The sequence below is a fragment of the Myotis nattereri genome, assembly GCF_964212035.1.
Source record: "Myotis nattereri genome assembly, chromosome: 7".
Lineage (NCBI taxonomy): Eukaryota > Metazoa > Chordata > Mammalia > Chiroptera > Vespertilionidae > Myotis > Myotis nattereri.
Window position 1 is genome coordinate 36384310 of NC_138082.1, and position 17405 is coordinate 36401714.

Consider the following 17405-nt stretch of genomic DNA (forward strand, 5'->3'; position numbering starts at 1 on the left):
TCGACAGCCTGGGGAAGGAAGGCCTACTCTTGCACGAATTTCGTGCATCAGGCCTCTAGTTTGAAAATAAGTTGAACTATACCTATTAAATCAACCGTTACAAATACAACACTCCTCACTGGATCTGTCTCCCGAATTTATCCAGGCTGAGAGTGATGCGTTAAATTTTCCCACTGTGATTTTTTTTCTTTTGGCAACGTCTCCTTTATTCCAAGAGTCTTTGATTTGTGGATTTTTACGGCATGCTCTTCAGAATTCCACCTTTCTCGCTGCTCCAGCTTTTCCAGATCTGGAGGCCTCTGCCCGTAACCGTTCTGTCCTGAATTCCACTCCACCTGATGGGGCACAGCCCACCCGTCCCAGAGGCACTCCTGCCCTTCCCGCCCCACCGTCCCTCAGCCAGGAATCCGTTTCAACTCCACCTGAGTCTCTGCCCTTTTGCCGTTTCAGGAGACTTTGTCCCACTTACAAGCCTCACAGTGGTGTGTTCACTCTGCTTTTCTCTGCCCTTGACTGTAGGTTGTTTGCTCTCCCCTTCCCTCAGTGCCCATATCCTGGCCTCGTCCCTTTCCCTGGTCTTGGGGGTACAGGAGTGTTACCGAGATGAGCGTTTAGCGATGTCACACTGTGCTCAGGGAATGCTGGTGGCAGCTGGAACCCCTTGCTGTGCCCGGCCTCCCCCAGGAGTTCTGTCCCGGGACCTGCCCTTATCTTTCTGCTAAGTGCTGGCTGGGTTCGTGCAGAGCCTGCCCCTGAGTTCAAGCCCCCAGTGTCTGCAGACAGACCCAGAGGATTATCCAACAGCAGCCACACCTGGTGCCTTCCTTCTCAATCACAGGGGCCAATGGAACCCCATTTGTGGGCTCCCAGTCCTGCAGGCCAAAAATCCCTCGTGGGTGACTTGTTCTCTCCCACGTCTCAGCCTCTGGGGTGGGCTGGTCCTGAAGCTGGAAGAATCCCCTGGCAGCTCATTCAGGGTGTGGCAGGGTTCAGTTCCCTGTGGCTCTGGGACCAAGCCCCGTATCCCAGCCCTCGGCTGAGGATGGAGCAACTTCTAGAGGCTTCTCCCAGTTCCTGGCATGGGCCTTCTCATGGGCCCTCATCGGATCCCCGAAGATTAGATCTCCTGTGACACTAGACCCGCGTGGGTGGTCTCCCATTGGTTAATTACTAGCCCTCATTACCTCTGCAAATCCCTTTGCTACATAATCATTAGAGGATGACATCAGGGCCAAAGGTCACAGGCCATCTGTAACTGCCGGCCCCGGATTTTAGGAATTTGTTGGACATGTCGGCTGAACTCTTGTGCACACAGCTATCTCAGGTGAGCCAGCCCTCTCCCCATCTCTCCGAGAGAGGCTTTTTTCCCTCCGATCTCAGGCTGGTTGCTTTCCCTCTGACCTCCGTCTCGGTTGGATTCCAGAAATGTGAGAATGTTGTAGGTTATTTGAAGTGTTATGTCCAGAGTGGGGAGCCAGAACGCCCATTTAGCTTTGAAATTCAAAAACATTGACTCCTCCATTGTTTGTGCCTGGGCTTGGTGAACCCAACGAGGCAGAATCCAATCTACCTCCGTTTATACAGGTTCTTTCCACTGGAAAAGCATCTCTCCTCCCCAAGCTTCCCTGTTAGTTCGTCCCAAAATTCACAGCAGCCCAACACTGCTCTCTGGGCCTGTCTTCCTTCCTGACCTTGAACTTCACCTTTCCAGGTCCCAGCAGTTCAGGGTCTTCTGCCTGTTTAGCTGACCTGTCCTGTGTTGGCCTTTGTGTGTGTGTGTGTGTTGTTGTTGTTGTTGTTGTTTGTTAATCCTCACCCGAGGATATTTTCCCACTGATTTTTAGGAAGAATGGAAGAGGGAAAGACAGAGAGAAACATCGATGTGAGAGAAACACATCGATTGGTTGCCTCCTGCGTGAGCCCCGACCAGGGCAGGGCTGACAAGGAGCCTGCAACCGAGGTACATGCCCTCGCATCAAACCCGGACTCTTTGGGCCACAGGCCGACCTTTATACACTGAGCCAAGCCAGGTAGGCGGCCTTTGTGCTTCTATCTCAATTGTTCACTCTCCGGCTCCCCCATGGCCTCAGCTTGAGAATATCATTGAACCTTTGCTAACACGGATTCCCTTTTCTTGCAATCACTTTGTTCTCTATAGTTTGAGACCCTCAGATCTGATTCCTCAGATTGGCTTTGTCTCTTGAACCAGTTGATTGCTACGTACGTCATCATTCTTTTCCTCTGCACGTCTTTAAAGAAGGGGGTCTGGTCTTGCTCAAAGTTGGAAGTGGAGAGGAACCTCCTGGGGACTTGGTGTGACCCTTCCAGATACTTCAGGCCCAAAGGAAAGGCAGAGAGAAAGGTCCCAAGGGAGCCGTGGGGGCCGTGGGGCATGGGGAGCCGGTGGCAAAAGCAGTCCCGAGGCCTCACTAGAGCTTTTCTGTTCCAGGAATGGGGTGGGCGAGGGCCCTGCTCTGGGGCCACAGCCATAGTGACTGGAGGCCTCTTGTTCTTCACACACCATGACCCTCATCCCCGGAGGCCTCCCCTCCATGTCAGACGCCCCCTCCAGTCCTGGCTCTGAGCCGGGGTTCCCAGGAACTGGGGAGTCTTCTGAGGTTCTTCAGATATTCTGTATCCATGTTAATTTTTCTGCTTGATCAATAATTTCCTCATTTTTTTTTTATTGAAGTGTGTGTCCTAAAATCTATCAGTATTATGTGAAATTTTTCTAGAATTCTGGCAATTACCATTTCTCCTATTTTCAGGCTGGTTGGTTCTGTCTATCCTCCATCTTGCAGGAGCCCTCAAAGTTCTGGTCTCCAGCTCTGAGGAAAGTTCTCCCACATTTTGTGACCTCTTGACCATTGCAGTGGGCATAGGATGGGGATTGAGACTCACCTAAATCACTGGCAGCCCCAGGCCCTTTTGACAAACAGCCAACCCAGGCAGCAGTGTTTGCCACTGAGGGTGTGAGCCAGAGCAAGGTCTGCAAGCTACACGACAACTTTCACGTTCCCGGCCTGGGTTTTTCTCCATTTCACATAAGCCAATGTGTTTGTCAAGAGAAAGTTAATTAAAAACATATTTTTCTAATTAAATGGTAGGCCGTGCTGTGCAAACAGTAAGATTCTTGTTTGAGTGCAAACCCCTCCCGTTTCCAGGGCTACCCTGGGGATTCACTAGATCAGCGATGCACAGCTCGCATCACCCACCCACATGACCCTGCATCAGAGCCAGGCCCCAGCCTCCCGCTCCAAGGCTCACAGTGTCCTCCTGGCACCCGGACTTGTCACGTCCGACCCCACTGGCTCTCACGTGCCCCTGTGTGAGCCCTGCCGCACATCCCACCTCTCCAGAGAACGCTCCCCAGGCCCAGCCTGAGCTCAGTCCAGGTTCTAGAAGCGAAGCTGGGGAGCCCCTGGCACCCCTGGGCACACGTTTTTAGCTGGTTCCTAACTTTTGTCAAGAATGTCTGTGTTTGTGTCTCCTTAGGGTATTGTCTTTATCAGCTTTTTTTGTGTTGAGATGTTTTATCTTGATTTAGTGAATTGGTGAGCTTTCCATCTTTTTCTCTCACCTGGAATAATCTAAATAGCCTAAGAGGTAAGCTTTTTTAAAGGTTAGTCTGAATTTGCGTGCAAACCGCGCCCTCCTGTCATCTTAAATAGGCTTTAACTTCCTCTCCATCTCTGTCATTTTCAGTTCTCCGCCTCTTCTTGTCACGTGGCAGTCACCCACCTTACATTGTTGAGTGCACGTGTGTTTACCGTCGTCATAGTGACATGTGTGGCTATACCTGCAGTTAGATCTGTGCCTGTGCTGGGTGTCGGAGATTCTATTTATTTCCCCTCATCCAACTTGTCAACAGTTCATCTCTTTTATTGATCTTTTCAAAGAATCAACTTTTATCTCTTCTCTTATTTCTGTCCACTTTACTCATTTCGGCTTTTATCTCTGTTGACATCCTCTTTTGGTTGTCATTTTCCTGATTTCCGACATTGAATAAGTGTGTGTTTATGTTTGGACTTTGTCTGTCACTAGTAAGAGAATTCATTGTGAACCGTGTTTTCCCTAATTGAGGTTTGCTGGGTGACCCGTGGCTTTTCCATATGAATTATTTTCCTTTTTACCCATTTTCCAGGAGTTTCAGTTTTTATTCCTTCTTTAATTCAAAAGACTGATTCCATGTTTGTGCCTCCTTTTGTCGCCACATCTGGTCTCACTGGCGAGAGGGTATGGAGTGGGCAGTGCGGGCCTTTGGTCAGCTTCTGGGGGGATCTGGGTTTATGCTCCTGGTTGTCGGCTGTTTGCTGGTTGCTCTTTGCTTTCTTGGTTTGGTTTTGTCTATTTGTTTGTGGTATGTTTGGAGGAAGCTGAACAAGCTGATTGCAAAGTTTACTGGGAAGAAAAGATGTTTATAACTGATTTAAGGCAGCAGGAGGGGTAGCACAGGCTGGACAAAGAGGCCAGCAGGGTGGTAGAGTCCAGAGGTGTTCAGCTGTCACTACTTGGCGCCAAGTCTTTTATATCTGAGCAATTCGGGGGCCCATTGTGTCCTGGGACTGGCCAGAGGGCGGAACCAGCCAACCAATGAATGGGTCCGTTGTGACCCAGGGGCTGGAAAGGTGTCAGGCTGAGGACCTGAACCCCAAGGCCCAGAGGACGGATTGGGGGGTCGTGGCATGCTCTGCTCTTCACTGTTCATAAGCAGGCTGTGCAATTAGACCCCCACCCTGTATGTGCACAAGACATTTTCCACCCTTCCTTCTACAAGACCCTCATTTCACAACAGCCCTCAGAGGGTGTGGCACCTTACAGCCCCCTCCCTTCCTTCTCCTGGCCTCAACAAGAACCCAGTGAGATTGCATCACCCCATGCACAGATGGGGAAACTGAGGCTGGGGGCCTGGTCCAAGGGCACGAGGGGAGCCCCGTGTCCCTGCCCCACGCCCGGCTCTTCCCTGCCTGGCTCCCAGGTCAGAGCTACAGGTTGGGCTCCATTCGCTATTACAATGAATTTAATTCCATGGGCACTGGGTCCTTATAAGAGAAGCCCAGTGTTTCACATAAGTGGTCTGGGCCTCTTTAAATACCATGAGATATTTAAGCTGTGTTTGAAGGAAACCTCTGCTTTTCTACTGGAAAATGTGTACAAACAGAAAATTATAATTTTCAAAATTGCAAGGGAGGGTGAAACGTCACAATTTTAGGGACAAGCATTGCCCTCCTCCCTTTCCTTTTTCAAAGTACTAGTGTCAGCCCCCAAAAAAGTGTGTACAGGGTCACCCTGCCGTCTCCAGTCACTTCCCGGCTCCTCCGAGCAGCCCTCCTGTGTGAGCGGCCAGCGTCTGCTCCAGCATTTAGTGAGAATAAAGGGAAAGGATGGACCATGGCCCCTCTGACAGCCCCGGGGCCTGGCTGCTGTGGTCGCTGTGGAGGATGGGTGTTTGCTGAGACTGGGACCCTGGGACCTGAGAGCTAGAGCTTGCCTGGGCCACTGGGGTGCCTGCACCTTCAGGCTCCTCTCCCTGGCTCGGTGCCCAGGCTTCCTCTTGCCCTCACACTTCACCCTCTCAGTTGGCCCTTTCTCCCCTCCCCAGCCAGGCTTCCAGAAGGCCTGCCCCTCTCTCCCCCACACCCTCAGCCTGTCACCACACACACACACGCACACACACACACACACACACGAAAAGGTCACTAGCAACACTTGGTCCCACCCAAAGGGTTCTTTTTGGGTGTCTCCTTGACCCCTTGGGGTACCCCCATTAAGGGACTGGCCCCTCCCTCCCAATTTCTGCTGACTTTCTGGGCTTCCCTGCTCGACCATCTCTTTTTCTCTCTGTCCAGACATCTGCTTGTCAGGACCCCTTCGCTCCCCTTCTCCCCTCTTACCGGGACACCCTCCCCTCCCCTGGCCTCCAGAGCCACCTGGTTCTGAAACACTGCCCCTGAGTTTAGTGACTCCTGGGCACCCCTCAAGACTGAACTCTGAACCTTCACCCCCAGACATGTTCCCCGCCTGCCTTCAGTCTGGGTGAGTGGGTCCTGGACCACCCAGCAGCCCATGCCTGGGAGTCCTCATTCCCCCACACGGCCCCTCCAGGCTCAAAGTCCCATGTCATGTCCATTTACTCCCCCGCTCACATCCAAGCCACCTCCTGTCCACCACGGAGTCAGAGGACCAGAGACACTGGCCACTTCTCGCACAGAACACAGGGGAAAATTCAAAAGCTAGAGACTGGCCCAACCTCATGAAGCCATGCTGGTCACAAGCCAACCTCAAGTTTCCACAATGGAGTCTGCATAGAACTCATCAGAAATCTCCAGGCCCCACTGCAGGCCGGCTCGGGGCCCAGGGGCCATGTTCTCCTTGTGAGAGCTCAGAGCAGAGGGGTGAGGGGGCAAGTCTGCTGTCACAGGAGAGAGACCTGGTGGGGGTGGTGTCGGTGGGGGACTCAGTGAGGCTGGTTGGGCTGCAGGGCTGAGCAGGACTCTGGGCAGTGAGGGCAGGGCCCTGGGGCAGGGGAGCAGGTGGTAGAGGGGTGGGCTGAGTCCAACAGGCTCCGTGACTTGGGGTGACTCTGGTCTTCATTCCAAGTCTGGAAGCAGGTGAGGGACACTGGTTGAGTCTTGAGGCCACTCTGGCCACAGCACAGAACCTGCCAGTGGAGCCTCTGCCCACACTGGGCCCACAAGGCCTCCTTCCCAGTTCCCACGGCTACATCTCAGACGGCCCAGTTGTGCAGTGTACTTGGCCTCCTCTCACCTCCTCACATCCCAGCGACCTGCAGCAGATCTGGGCAGACACCCTGTGCCTCCCTCCCCAGGAGCAACTGGACACACTGCACCGGGCCCTGCATGAGAGCAGGGGGCACAGCCAGGGCCTGGCCCAGAGGAGTCGGCGGCTGGAGGAGCAGGTTGCCAGCCTGGAGCACAGGTGCCAGGAGGCCGAGAGTGCACAGGGGCCCCTGCGGCAGGTGAGGCCCCCAGAAGGGCATGAACAGAATCAGCCCCTGGGCATGAACAGGGGTCCAGGTGTTCAGACACCATTCAGTGCCCGGCTGACAGAGCAGAAATCGGAGGAGGGAGAGCACACGCAGGGATTCCCTGGTCCAGGACCACCCGAGAGCCTGGTCCACGTAGCCTCTATCTACCCAGGTACTTCAGAGGCAGCAGCTCAGGAAGCAGGGATTGGGGGCACAGTGCATGAAGAGGTACATCCTGCAGGGACACAGGGCCTCCCAACACCTCAAGGGCTCCCACCTACAAGGGGAGCTCGTGGTGCGGCATGAATGCCAGCCACTGGTATGGGCTCTGACAGTGGTCCCTAGGAGAGGGTCAGGGGATCCCTCACCAGGGTCCCTCGCTGGGGTCAGGTGAGGCTGGGGATGTGTCCTACTGCCCCAGGGGCCTGACAGGTCATGGCTGAGAGTCTCTGTGAGCACCCCTGGGCCACGTCTAGGCAGAGGGTCTTGCCTGTCCCCCAGCACAGGGATCTAGAGTGGTATGCGGACACAGACAGGGGAGGGGCTCAGGAACACACAGACATCCACACCCTGTCATCCTTCCCCTTGCAGCCCTGGCCCCAGGCAGGACTCCCGGAAGGGCATTCAGCCTGGGCTCACCTATGCAAAGGGAACCAGGTGTCTGTCACTCATGGCTGTCCCAGGCTGGGCTGCTCAGAAGGGGTGGTGGAGGCCATGTTAACTGGCTCCCCCACAGACTTTGCAAGGGCCTCCTCGGGTCCAGTGAACCCCTGGGCTTGTCACTGTGTCACCTGCTCACCAAGACCTATCAAGACTGGCTTCCTGCTGGGGCGGGCTTGTCTGGTCTGGGCAGTGTGGCCCAAGGGCATAAGGGCCTGGGGGACCGCAGAGGCCAGGCTTAGCATCACTGGTGGAAGGAGTAGCAAGGAGACAGGTGCCCCGGGCTCTCAGACTCTGAAGGAGAAAGATGCCAGGGGGGCATGCGAACACCAGAGAGGCGAGAAAAGGAAAGGTCAGGGCCAGAGACAAGGTGGAGGCTGCCACCACCTCAGGCAGGAGGGAACGAGTTAGTTGTGTCAGGAGCAGAGGCAGAACCAGGAACAGCCATGGTCCCCACGGGTCGGAGGGTGTATGTGACAGCTATGCGGACACTGACCACAGGCCTCCTGAGGGAGCAGTGGGGCCCTGGCGGGGAGGGGACTGCTGGCCTGGAGCCCCCGGGAAAGTATTTGTCCCATGTCCCAGGCAGGTCCTGTTCAGCTGAGGTGGACTCAGGGACAGGAGGGTTTTCCAGCGGGGAGTGGCCAAGTCAGTGGGGGGAAGGGACCCTGGGGATAGGATTGGGGTCTGGATGGGGGCACAGAGACCAGCAGGCCAGCACAGGCACTGACAACCACTGGCCAGCTTGTCCACACCGGGCCACCTGCCCGCCCAGGAAGGAGGGTCGGCAGCTGGGTACAGTCACCAGGATCCTGTCCCTTCTCCTGAAGGGTGGGCCAGCGCTGAGCTGCTGAGCTGGGGAAGCGGAGGACTCACGGCCACTCCAGGGGCTCCTGGGGGGCTGAGCATTAGCCCGGCTATGGCACCGCCCCGCCCCGTGGGGGAGGGGAGGAACAGCTAATGAGTTCCAGGAGGTCAGCTGCGAGGGGCCGCAAACCCATAAACCCTTTATTGGTGTCTCAGGAGGGGAAGCCCGGCCGTGGCCGTTTGTTTATTTTGGACCTCATGTTTCTCTGTTTCACATGCACTGCCAGGACTGTCACTGGGATTTTAAAGAAACAGGACTTCCTTTTCAGTGGAGGGGCTGTTTTTCTCAGTCCTGAAGAAGAAGGAATCCTTGCTTTTGAACACTGACCCCATAGTCTCACCCTGAGGCTGCTCCTCTGTAGCAGGCCCCTGAGAGCCCAGACCCTGAAGGGAGGACCGACAGGGGCTGCAGCAGGACTGGGCACAGTGGGCAGTGGACAGGCCTGGTTTGGAGAGAGGGCCTGGGCTCTGATGCTGCCCAGCTGCTGCTAGGACTGCAGGCCAGAGACCATCCCCAGCAGCACCCAAGAGGCACGTCCGGGGTCAGGTCCTTCCTCCAAAGGGATCATCCCCAGGGGCAAATGGAGCCCCACCGACCTTCCCACCAACACTGTTTCTCTGTTTCACCCTCGTTCAAATGCCAATGGCCCTGGGTGGGGCTCGGGGTCCTGGCCCAGGGCAGCGCCCTGCCCCACCAAGCCAGTGCTCATGGGACCCAGAGCCCTTCCCAGAGGTACCCACATGCTCCCCGAAGAGCAGGCCACACTCCCCCAGCAGCCACTACAGGCTCTGCTCTTGCAGAGAGAGAGGGACACGCTGAACAGGGAAGGGGATACAGGGGGGGCCGAGGAGCCACTGGACCAGCCCCTGAGCAGCCTGCACCTCCAAGTGGACAGGGCCCTGAGGCAGAACCAGCACCTACTGGTGAGCAGGGCCGGCGCAGCTCTGCATACCCCAGCCTTGGGAGTGGGCTCAGCACAGGGGGTATCCAGGTGGTGTGGGTCCCGGAAGGGTGGGCCACCCTGCCTGACTCAGGACACACACAGGGGTGCACGCACAGGGGTGTCTGCTGGGTCACACCTGGGAGTGGTGGGACGGTCGGGTGTCTCGTGAGCCAGCACCTAAACCAAAAAGGGAGGTGTGGGGGAGCACAGCTCCCCTGCATGTGTTGGGGGGATCTCCCTTTCCACCACTGGGCAGACTCTCCACCCCAGACGAGGAATTTACAAGCAGGTGGGAGGCAGCAAGATTCAGCCTAGGATGCCTGCAGAACCCAGTCCAGACAAGCAGAAACCAGGATGCCATTAAAGCAGATGTAAGGTCCACCCTGCCGGCCTGTGGGCTGGGCTCTAGCTCAGATGAGGCCCAAATCTGCTTGCCGATCTAGACTGGGGCCCACCCCCCACCAGAGGGCAGTGGGTAACAGAGGACTGGACAAAGGAATAGTGGCCCCAAGGGCAAGCGGGCAGCAATGAGGTGTCTAAGTTCTCACCCAGGTCCAGAGAGCGGAGCTGGAACAGGCCCAAGCCCAGCAGCCCCAGGAGCTGGCTGCCCAGCACCAGCAAGACCTGACTGTGGAGGCCAAGCAGGCCCTGGGGTCCCAAGTGCTGGAGGAGCAGGTGGGGCCGGGTGGAGGGCAAAGGAGGGGAGGGCAGGGTTGGGGAAAGCCTGGTGTCCTGCAACACACCCCTCCAGCAGGGGTTCTCCACACTGACACCCAGGAGCTCCAGCTCACTGAGAGGCGGAGCAGGTTTCTGGGGCAGTTGCCACCTGCTCTGCCTCTACTGCCTGCCCGTAAGGAGGGGTGGTGAGGACAGCCCCTCAGTCAGAGGTCGAGGCCTGTGAAGTGTCCAGACTGTGCCTGGCAGGTGGCAGTTGTCCTTCAGGCAGGAAGAGAGAGTGTCATGTAGGGACAAGGTGGTGACAGTGTGACAGAGCCTTGGAAATGTAGCTGTGCTGCCCCCCCCCCCCAACACACACACACAGGTACACACACATGTATACACACCGGCAAAGACATGCCTGCCAGGGCTGGCCCACAGGCTCCAAGCTGTCAGAGACAGCTACATTCTATAGATAAGGAAACTGAGACCCAGAAAGGTAAAGTGACTGCCCAGTGTTACCCCCAAGTTAGTGTCCCTGACCCACCAAGCCACGTCTGCTGAATTTATGAGCTCAGGAGAACTTATTTCCTTATCACTCGGAGTACATTCATGGCCTGAATGGAAGGGGGTCTGTCCACTGTGGGTCCCTAGGATGGGTGGATGTACCGGATGAGGTGAGCCTGCGTGTCCCTGTGTGTCTGCTGATGTTTCAGTCCCATGCATGTCACCTCTTGGGGGAACCATGGACTGTGGCCTCCCAGTGCTTCCTGTTACAGAGCTCTGGGGAGGCCTAAGACCGTTTCTGCCCCGTTCCCAGGTGGCCAGGAAGGAGCAGCTGGACTAGGAAGTACAACGGCAGCAACATGCCCACCTCAGCCAGGCCTTCCCTGCCAAGAAGTGAGCCCTGCTGCCAACCCTGCCACAGTCCTGACCAGCCAGACGCAGAACCATGAAGTGGAAAACCAATGCTCATGCGGCTCAGTGTGGGCCCGGTGCCTGCAGAGGGGCTCAGGGAGCAGGAAGCCGGAGCCTACACTCACCTCCAGGAGTCCCATGTCAGCAGGCATCCTCTGGCTCCCCGACCACTGAGCACCCCACCCTGTGACGTGGGCTTCTGCTGCACACCTCCTCCTCCAGCCACTGTCTCCACCTGGACATGCCATCGGGACAGACCCCGCCAAGCCAGTTTCCTTGGCCACAGGCTACATCCCCTGCCCTCAGCTCTGTAAACACGGGGAAACACGTGGAAAACATTTCCACCAAATGGAGCCAAAAACAGAGTGTCCTTCAAGGCCCAGTGCCCGCCTCCCACGCCCAGAGGCTATGGAACCTTCTGTATCCAGGAACTGCAGGTCTCTCACGATGGCAGGTGGCTGGAAATGACTCAGTCGGTCCCTGTGACTCACTGGCCTGAGAGGCACGGGAGCAGGAACTTAAAAGTCAGAGTTGCAGAACCTCTCACTTTCCCAGTCTGTGAACCTGGGCCAGGGACCCTTAGAATCCAGCCTCGTTGCTATGGAAACAAGGCAGCCATCTTCACCTATAGGCATTTTTATTCATTTCCCCCATTTATACCAGGTCAGCGATTTATTTTCCTCTCCAAATGGCCTCTTTTGTTCTATGACACCAGCCAGCCCAGGACTCACGGTACCCAAGGTTCTTCTGAGTTCAGCTCCTCCCAGGGAACCCCTGTCATACTCTGGAGGACAAGCATGGGGGCAGGAGGGGTCCAAAGCTCCCGGAAGCCACCCCATCTCGGCCACTGTAAGCTGTGGCCCAGAGAGACGGCCGTCTGTCTCATTCAAGATGGATCTAGGCTTGTTTTCACCTGGTGGTCCTTTGGAGACCTGTCTGGGATTGCACAGCTGGAGACGGGCATCCCTGCCATCCCCCAAGGAGGCGGGCCATGCTGGCCTCGCCCACCCTCATCTGCCCAGCAAAGCTTTGGGCACAGGGTCCTGTTGACTGGAGGACAGAGCTGGGCCAGGTAGACTGAGCAAAGTGAGGCCCAGTGTTGGGCACTGGACTCTATCCTCACACAGCACCCTGGAGGTGAGGTGCAGGGAGGAGGGCGGGGTAGGGGCCCATCCTGGTATACAAGGTCAAGGCAGAACTGCTGCCCTCCCCACAGTCGAAGGGATAGGGCAGAAAAGCAACCCGTCTCCCACCCACCCCTGCTCCCTGGAACTCGGGCCAAGGCCCTTGGGTGCTTCTCCCCTGCTATCCCACATGGAGTTCTGTGGCCTGTAAGAGGCCCGGCAGGTTCCAGCATCCCTATAGGAGTTGCCAGCCTTGCAGGGCAGTCCCAGTTCTGCTCTCCAGCTGTGCAATCCCAGACAGGCTCTCTAGGCCTCGGGGACCACCTGGTCTGGGGCACCAACCTTCTCAGGAGTCAAAGGACACACCTGAAGCCCACAGGGGGAGGAGGACTCATCTCCTGAGAGAGCAGGAGAGCCATGGGAACAGGGCCATCCTGAAGCACTGGGGCCAGAAAGAAGGAAGTGACACTGTAAGACAGAGGCAGGGGAGGATGACCAAGCACCCGAGGAGACAGGCTCCACCTCCAACACACCAGCTTTTGAGGGAGGCAAAGGCCCCATCTTGGCCACAGCTGGGGAGGAAATGAGCCGCGGGACCCAGGAGTGCAGCTGGGCCAGGGCAATTGGTATCTGGGCCTCTTGACATTAATATTCTCACCTGTGGATGCTAAAGTGAGGCCAGAGCGCTCCCTCTCCCAGCACATGCATGCTCGGAGCCTGTGGGTTAGACTGTATCTGCTACTTTTAATACTCTTTTTAAAATGTTTACTTGAGCCCTGGCCAGTGTTCTCAGTGGTTAGAGCGTCGGCCCAAGCACCAAAGGGCCTTGGGTTTGATTCCTGGTCAAGAGCACGTTGCTGAGTTGCAGGTTCAATCCCTGGCCCCAGTCAGGACATGTGTGGGGATCTCTCTCTCTCTCTCACTCTCTCTCTCCCACACCCCTCTCTTCCACTCTCTCAAAAAATCAATGGAAAAAATATCCTCAGGTGAGGATTAACAAAACACACAAAAAACTTTACTTGTGTTTTCCTGCATCATTAGAAAGGCCACAGAGCATAATTTTATTGGCTGCCAACCAGGGATATACCCTGCCTCCCACATGCCTGGGTCTCCACTGTGGTTTCCCTGCCATCATGGAACACTCAGAAATGGGAATCTTTGCCCTTGAACCAGGGGATATGCAGGAGGCAGGGAGGGGCCTGTCACCACCCCAGGGCAAGGAGAGCCATACCTGAGCCCACCTGTAACCCATTTATGGCCTCTCCCTGCAGAACTTAGCTCAATGTTTCCAGTTTCTCTCTCTCTCTCTCTCTCTCTCTCTCTCTCTCTCTCTCTCTCTCTCTCTCTCTCTCCCCCCCCCCCCACCCCCCACCCAGAGCTAAAGCAGCAACAAACATCCCAGCAGTGAATGTGCACCCATTCTGAGCATTTCCTTATGATCACTAGCAGAAGCCTCATCATGATGTTCAGGTGTGGGGGCTCCGTGGAGGCTCTGTCCCTCACTGCACATAGAGAGCCAGTGGGCCGGAGTTAGTGGGCTCAACACACTGGCTAGGTGAACAGCGGGCACCCTGAGCCAGGCCCTCCCCCCTCTGCTTGGTACACCAGCGGCACCCATCTAGCCTTACAGTATAGTGACAGGAGCCAGATCCTACCTGCCCCTCTGGGCACGGTGATCTCCCAACCTCATTCCCAGAGCAGGTGGCGGGTTACCTGGGACAGAGTCTCTGGTTTCACCTGCATGGTAGAACCAACTGCTCTGGGGAGATCTATGCCCTGCCAGCTGCCTCTTGGAGGGAAGAAGAGAAAGTAGGGGGTAGGGGGGAACAAGCCAGCCAGCCCCTGCCACTAGCAGCCTCCCCCAGAGCCCCCTCCCCCAGCCCTGCAGGGAACAGCCCCCTGGGCCAGGTGTGGACACTCACCACCTTACCCTGCACGGAGTCCCAAGTCCTGGGGCATCCAGAGGCCGGCTCCAGGCTCCCCCATCTAAACTGCACACACACTCAGGCCCTAAATTAAAATGTCACAGGCCTATGGGGAGGCTCAGGTTTCCTGCCGCAGAACATGAGCCTGCTTGATAAAACCATTTTGGTTTTGATAAATGTGGACTTTCTGTGGCAGAGACAAAGGCGCCCTTGAGTCCAGACGAGAACCTACAACGACACATTGCTGAAAACTATTTCCTGATAATATTTTTAGCACCTGAAAAAAAACAAACATTTTTTTTCTCCTTTTGCCAGTGGAGTTGTGTTTTGTGATGTTGTTGTTTTTGTTGTTGTTGTTTTAATGTAATGCCCAGTGGGGGTGAGGCCCTGTGTTAACCCCCAGGCCAGGCTGCAGACCAGTCCAGGGTGAAGGCCATGGAGTAAGCAGGCTCTCTGGGTGGGCCCGGGCCTGAGCATCTCACAAAGCTGCCCAGGAGATTCCCTGGGCGGTGGGGCTGGGAGCCCCTGTCCTGATGTCCTAGGGTCTCCAGTCCTTCCACAGCTGCACCTTGTGGGACTAGGGCATTTACGGGCCCTCACTCTCCGGGTGCTGCCAGTGTAGGGCTGGCCTCCTGAAATTCTCGAGTGGCCCTGATTGCATCCTAACGGGATCTGTGTAAACCGGTGGCCTCAGAATTATCCACACACGGAGGGGCCCTCCCACTAGTTCCTAAAAATCAAATCAAATGTTCCTTGTTTTGATTGCAAAACAACATGCTCATTGAAGACGTTTTGGAAAATACAGAAAAACAATGACAAGTGTGAAACCTCTCAGGACCTGGTGACTGTTCACTCTGCTTATCTTTGGGGGGTGCACCTGTCTTCAGGGGCCCCGGGCTTGGCTGGAGTCACCAACATCAAGACTCTGAGAGCAGAGAGGATGGGGGAGGAACTGAGGCCCCAAGAGTCAAGTCTTGCCCTGGGCCTTGGGACCCAGAGATGAACAGATACCCCCTGAGGGACAAATGCACAGTGATGTCCCAGGTCAGCAGTCCCGGAGGCAGAAGGAGGGCTGGGGTGACCACAGCTGGGGACAGAGAATCTGAATGTGGGCTCCTGAGGTCTTACTCCCACCCAGGGGCCCAGGGACATCAAACCACTTGCCAGAGGCCCCCACTGGCCAGCCATAGGAGTCGCCAAAATTCTCTTGCTGCCTGCACCCGGCAGGAAACCTCTGGGGCAGAAACACTTTAATGCCCTGAGGTTCCCCAGGCCAGGGGTCATTCCCACATTAAACCAGATAGGAAGCCTCGCCCTGCACAGGAATCCAATGCCCCCAGGCTCAAGGCTAGGGAGGGGTGGGGGCAATGTAGGGCTGGCCTCTGTCTGTCCTAGAAGGGTTCGTCCAGGCACCGCTCAGCCAGCGTGGCCCCCCCCGCATGACACTCTGGCAGCGGGGTGGCCGGGTTCCCTGGCCGGGCAGCAACCTGAAAGAGCACGCGGAACGCCTGCCCCCCAAGGTAAGGTCTGTCCCAAAACTGCTCCGTGCACACTGCGGCCTCACGGAGGATGGTCCCCGGCCCGGAGCGTGCGCCCGCGAAGCCCTCACTTCCCCAACACCCGGCCAGGGGGGTACGGGAACGCGGGGGCCGCGGGGGCCGTGGGCTGGGCCTCCAAGCGGGGCAGGGCCACTAGGTGCCCCAAGCCCTGGGTCAGGGGCTCGGCGCGCGCGCCCGCGCTTTCCGCCGTCCTGGCGCTTTAAGAGTCGCCCTATTTGCATGGCCCCGCCCAGTCCGGTGTGCGGCCGGCTCGATATTTAAATCGCCGCTCCAGGGGCGGGGCCGGCCCCGAACGCGGTCCCGCCCGGCGCCTTCCTTCGCGGAGCGGCCACCGGACAGCGGCCCGGCAGAGCTCGCGGGTGTCGGGCGCAGAGCTGTCGACGGCGCGGCCGCGCTGCCCGAACGCCCGCTCGGCCCCGCGGACCACTCCTGACAGCGGCCTCGCTCCCGGCGGCGGGGACCGCGAAGCCCCGCTCTGTCCCTCTCTGTCCCCGTTCTGCCCCCGCTGTGCCCCCGCTCCGCTCCGCTCCGTCCCCGCTCTGTCCGCATCCGTCCCAGCTCTGCGCTGCTTTGTCCCGCTCGGTCCCCGCCGCCGACCGCTGGCGATGCCGTGCGGTGCCGCCTGGGCGCTGCTCTTGGCCGTGGCCTGGGGGCTCGGGGCGCGCGGGGTGCGCGGCGCGGTGGCCCTGGCCGACTTCTACCCGTTCGGCGCGGAGCACGGCGACGCTGTCACCCCCAAGCAGGACGACGGCGGCTCGGGGCTGCGGCCGCTCTCCGTGCCCTTCCCGTTCTTCGGCGCCGAGCACTCCGGACTCTACGTGAGTACCCCGAGCCCGCGGGGCGCCGGGGAGGGAGCTGTGCCCCGGCCGCTGCCCGCCGCCCCGACTCCCGCCGCCGCCGCCAGCAGCTTGGCACCACGGTGGCCAGAGGTGGAATGAGGACAGCGCTTCCTCCCTCGGCGGCCAAGGCCGGACAGCGGCCCGCAGGAGAAGCGGGCCGGCGGGGGTGCGAGCTGCAGCCCCACCACCTTGGCGACGGGCGCCTGCCCCGCCCCTGCCCCCGCCTGACCGGCCCGGAGCGTGGGCAGCGTGCACTGAGGGTCTGCCGGTGCCTGGTCCCAGCTTGGTGGGGGGAGTGCTGGCCCGCTCCTGACTCTCAGAGACAGCAGGCATGGGCCAATTCTGTCTCCACGGCTCCCAGGGCGGGACCCTGGCCCCTGCGGGAAAGAAATGCTGTGCCTCTCCTCCCTGCATCGTGCACTTTCTGTGGGTGGGCCACAGTGCACCGCCCTGAATCTGGGCTAGAAAGGGGCTGGGCAGCCCGATGCACTGTCACCTCCAACACCAATGCCCGGAACACAACCTCTGCCATTCCCACCACCATCACCACCACCACCTCCCATTCCCCCATCAGCCCAGTACCAGCACCACCCCGGCACTGCCATCTCCCCCATCAGCATTGTCACCTGCTCCCTCATCCCCACCATCTCCAACACCGCCTCCATCACCATCCACAGCTTTGGCACTGCTGTCCTTCTTACCCGCCACTGTTCATGTGTCCTCTGCCACCCCCTCGCCAACATCATCGGCTCCCTCCACCACTTGGCCACCCCACAGCTGGGCAGCTGCCTTTCCCAAGCCAGTGCAGAAAGGCCTCCTCCCATTGGGCGCAGCATTTGCTGATGTGACTGTGGTGGCAGGAGGCAGCCATTGCTCTGTAGAAGCACCTGCTGGAAGTCCCTCTGGACCAGGATTTGGACCTGG

At 57.8% G+C, this 17405-nt stretch overlaps 2 protein-coding genes across 2 annotated transcripts in view; both read left to right on the forward strand.

The window, feature by feature from the left end:
- CROCC2 (ciliary rootlet coiled-coil, rootletin family member 2) overlaps nucleotides 1–10963 on the forward strand; it is a gene marked incomplete at both ends in the record, with an annotated part of 56843 nt that extends 45880 nt beyond the window's left edge. The window contains 5 exons of the mRNA XM_081096026.1: nucleotides 6830–6979; nucleotides 7161–7307; nucleotides 9317–9439; nucleotides 10012–10134; nucleotides 10937–10963. Of these exons, the coding sequence (XP_080952152.1) occupies nucleotides 6830–6979; nucleotides 7161–7307; nucleotides 9317–9439; nucleotides 10012–10134; nucleotides 10937–10963 (570 nt within the window). The remainder of the gene's footprint in view (nucleotides 1–6829; nucleotides 6980–7160; nucleotides 7308–9316; nucleotides 9440–10011; nucleotides 10135–10936) is intronic.
- Nucleotides 10964–16247: 5284 nt separating this feature from the next.
- The window catches only part of SNED1 (sushi, nidogen and EGF like domains 1), a gene marked incomplete at its 5' end in the record, with an annotated part of 56622 nt that continues 55464 nt past the window's right edge, over nucleotides 16248–17405 (forward strand). The window contains 1 exon segment of the mRNA XM_081095506.1: nucleotides 16248–16460. Within this exon segment, the coding sequence (XP_080951632.1) occupies nucleotides 16248–16460 (213 nt within the window).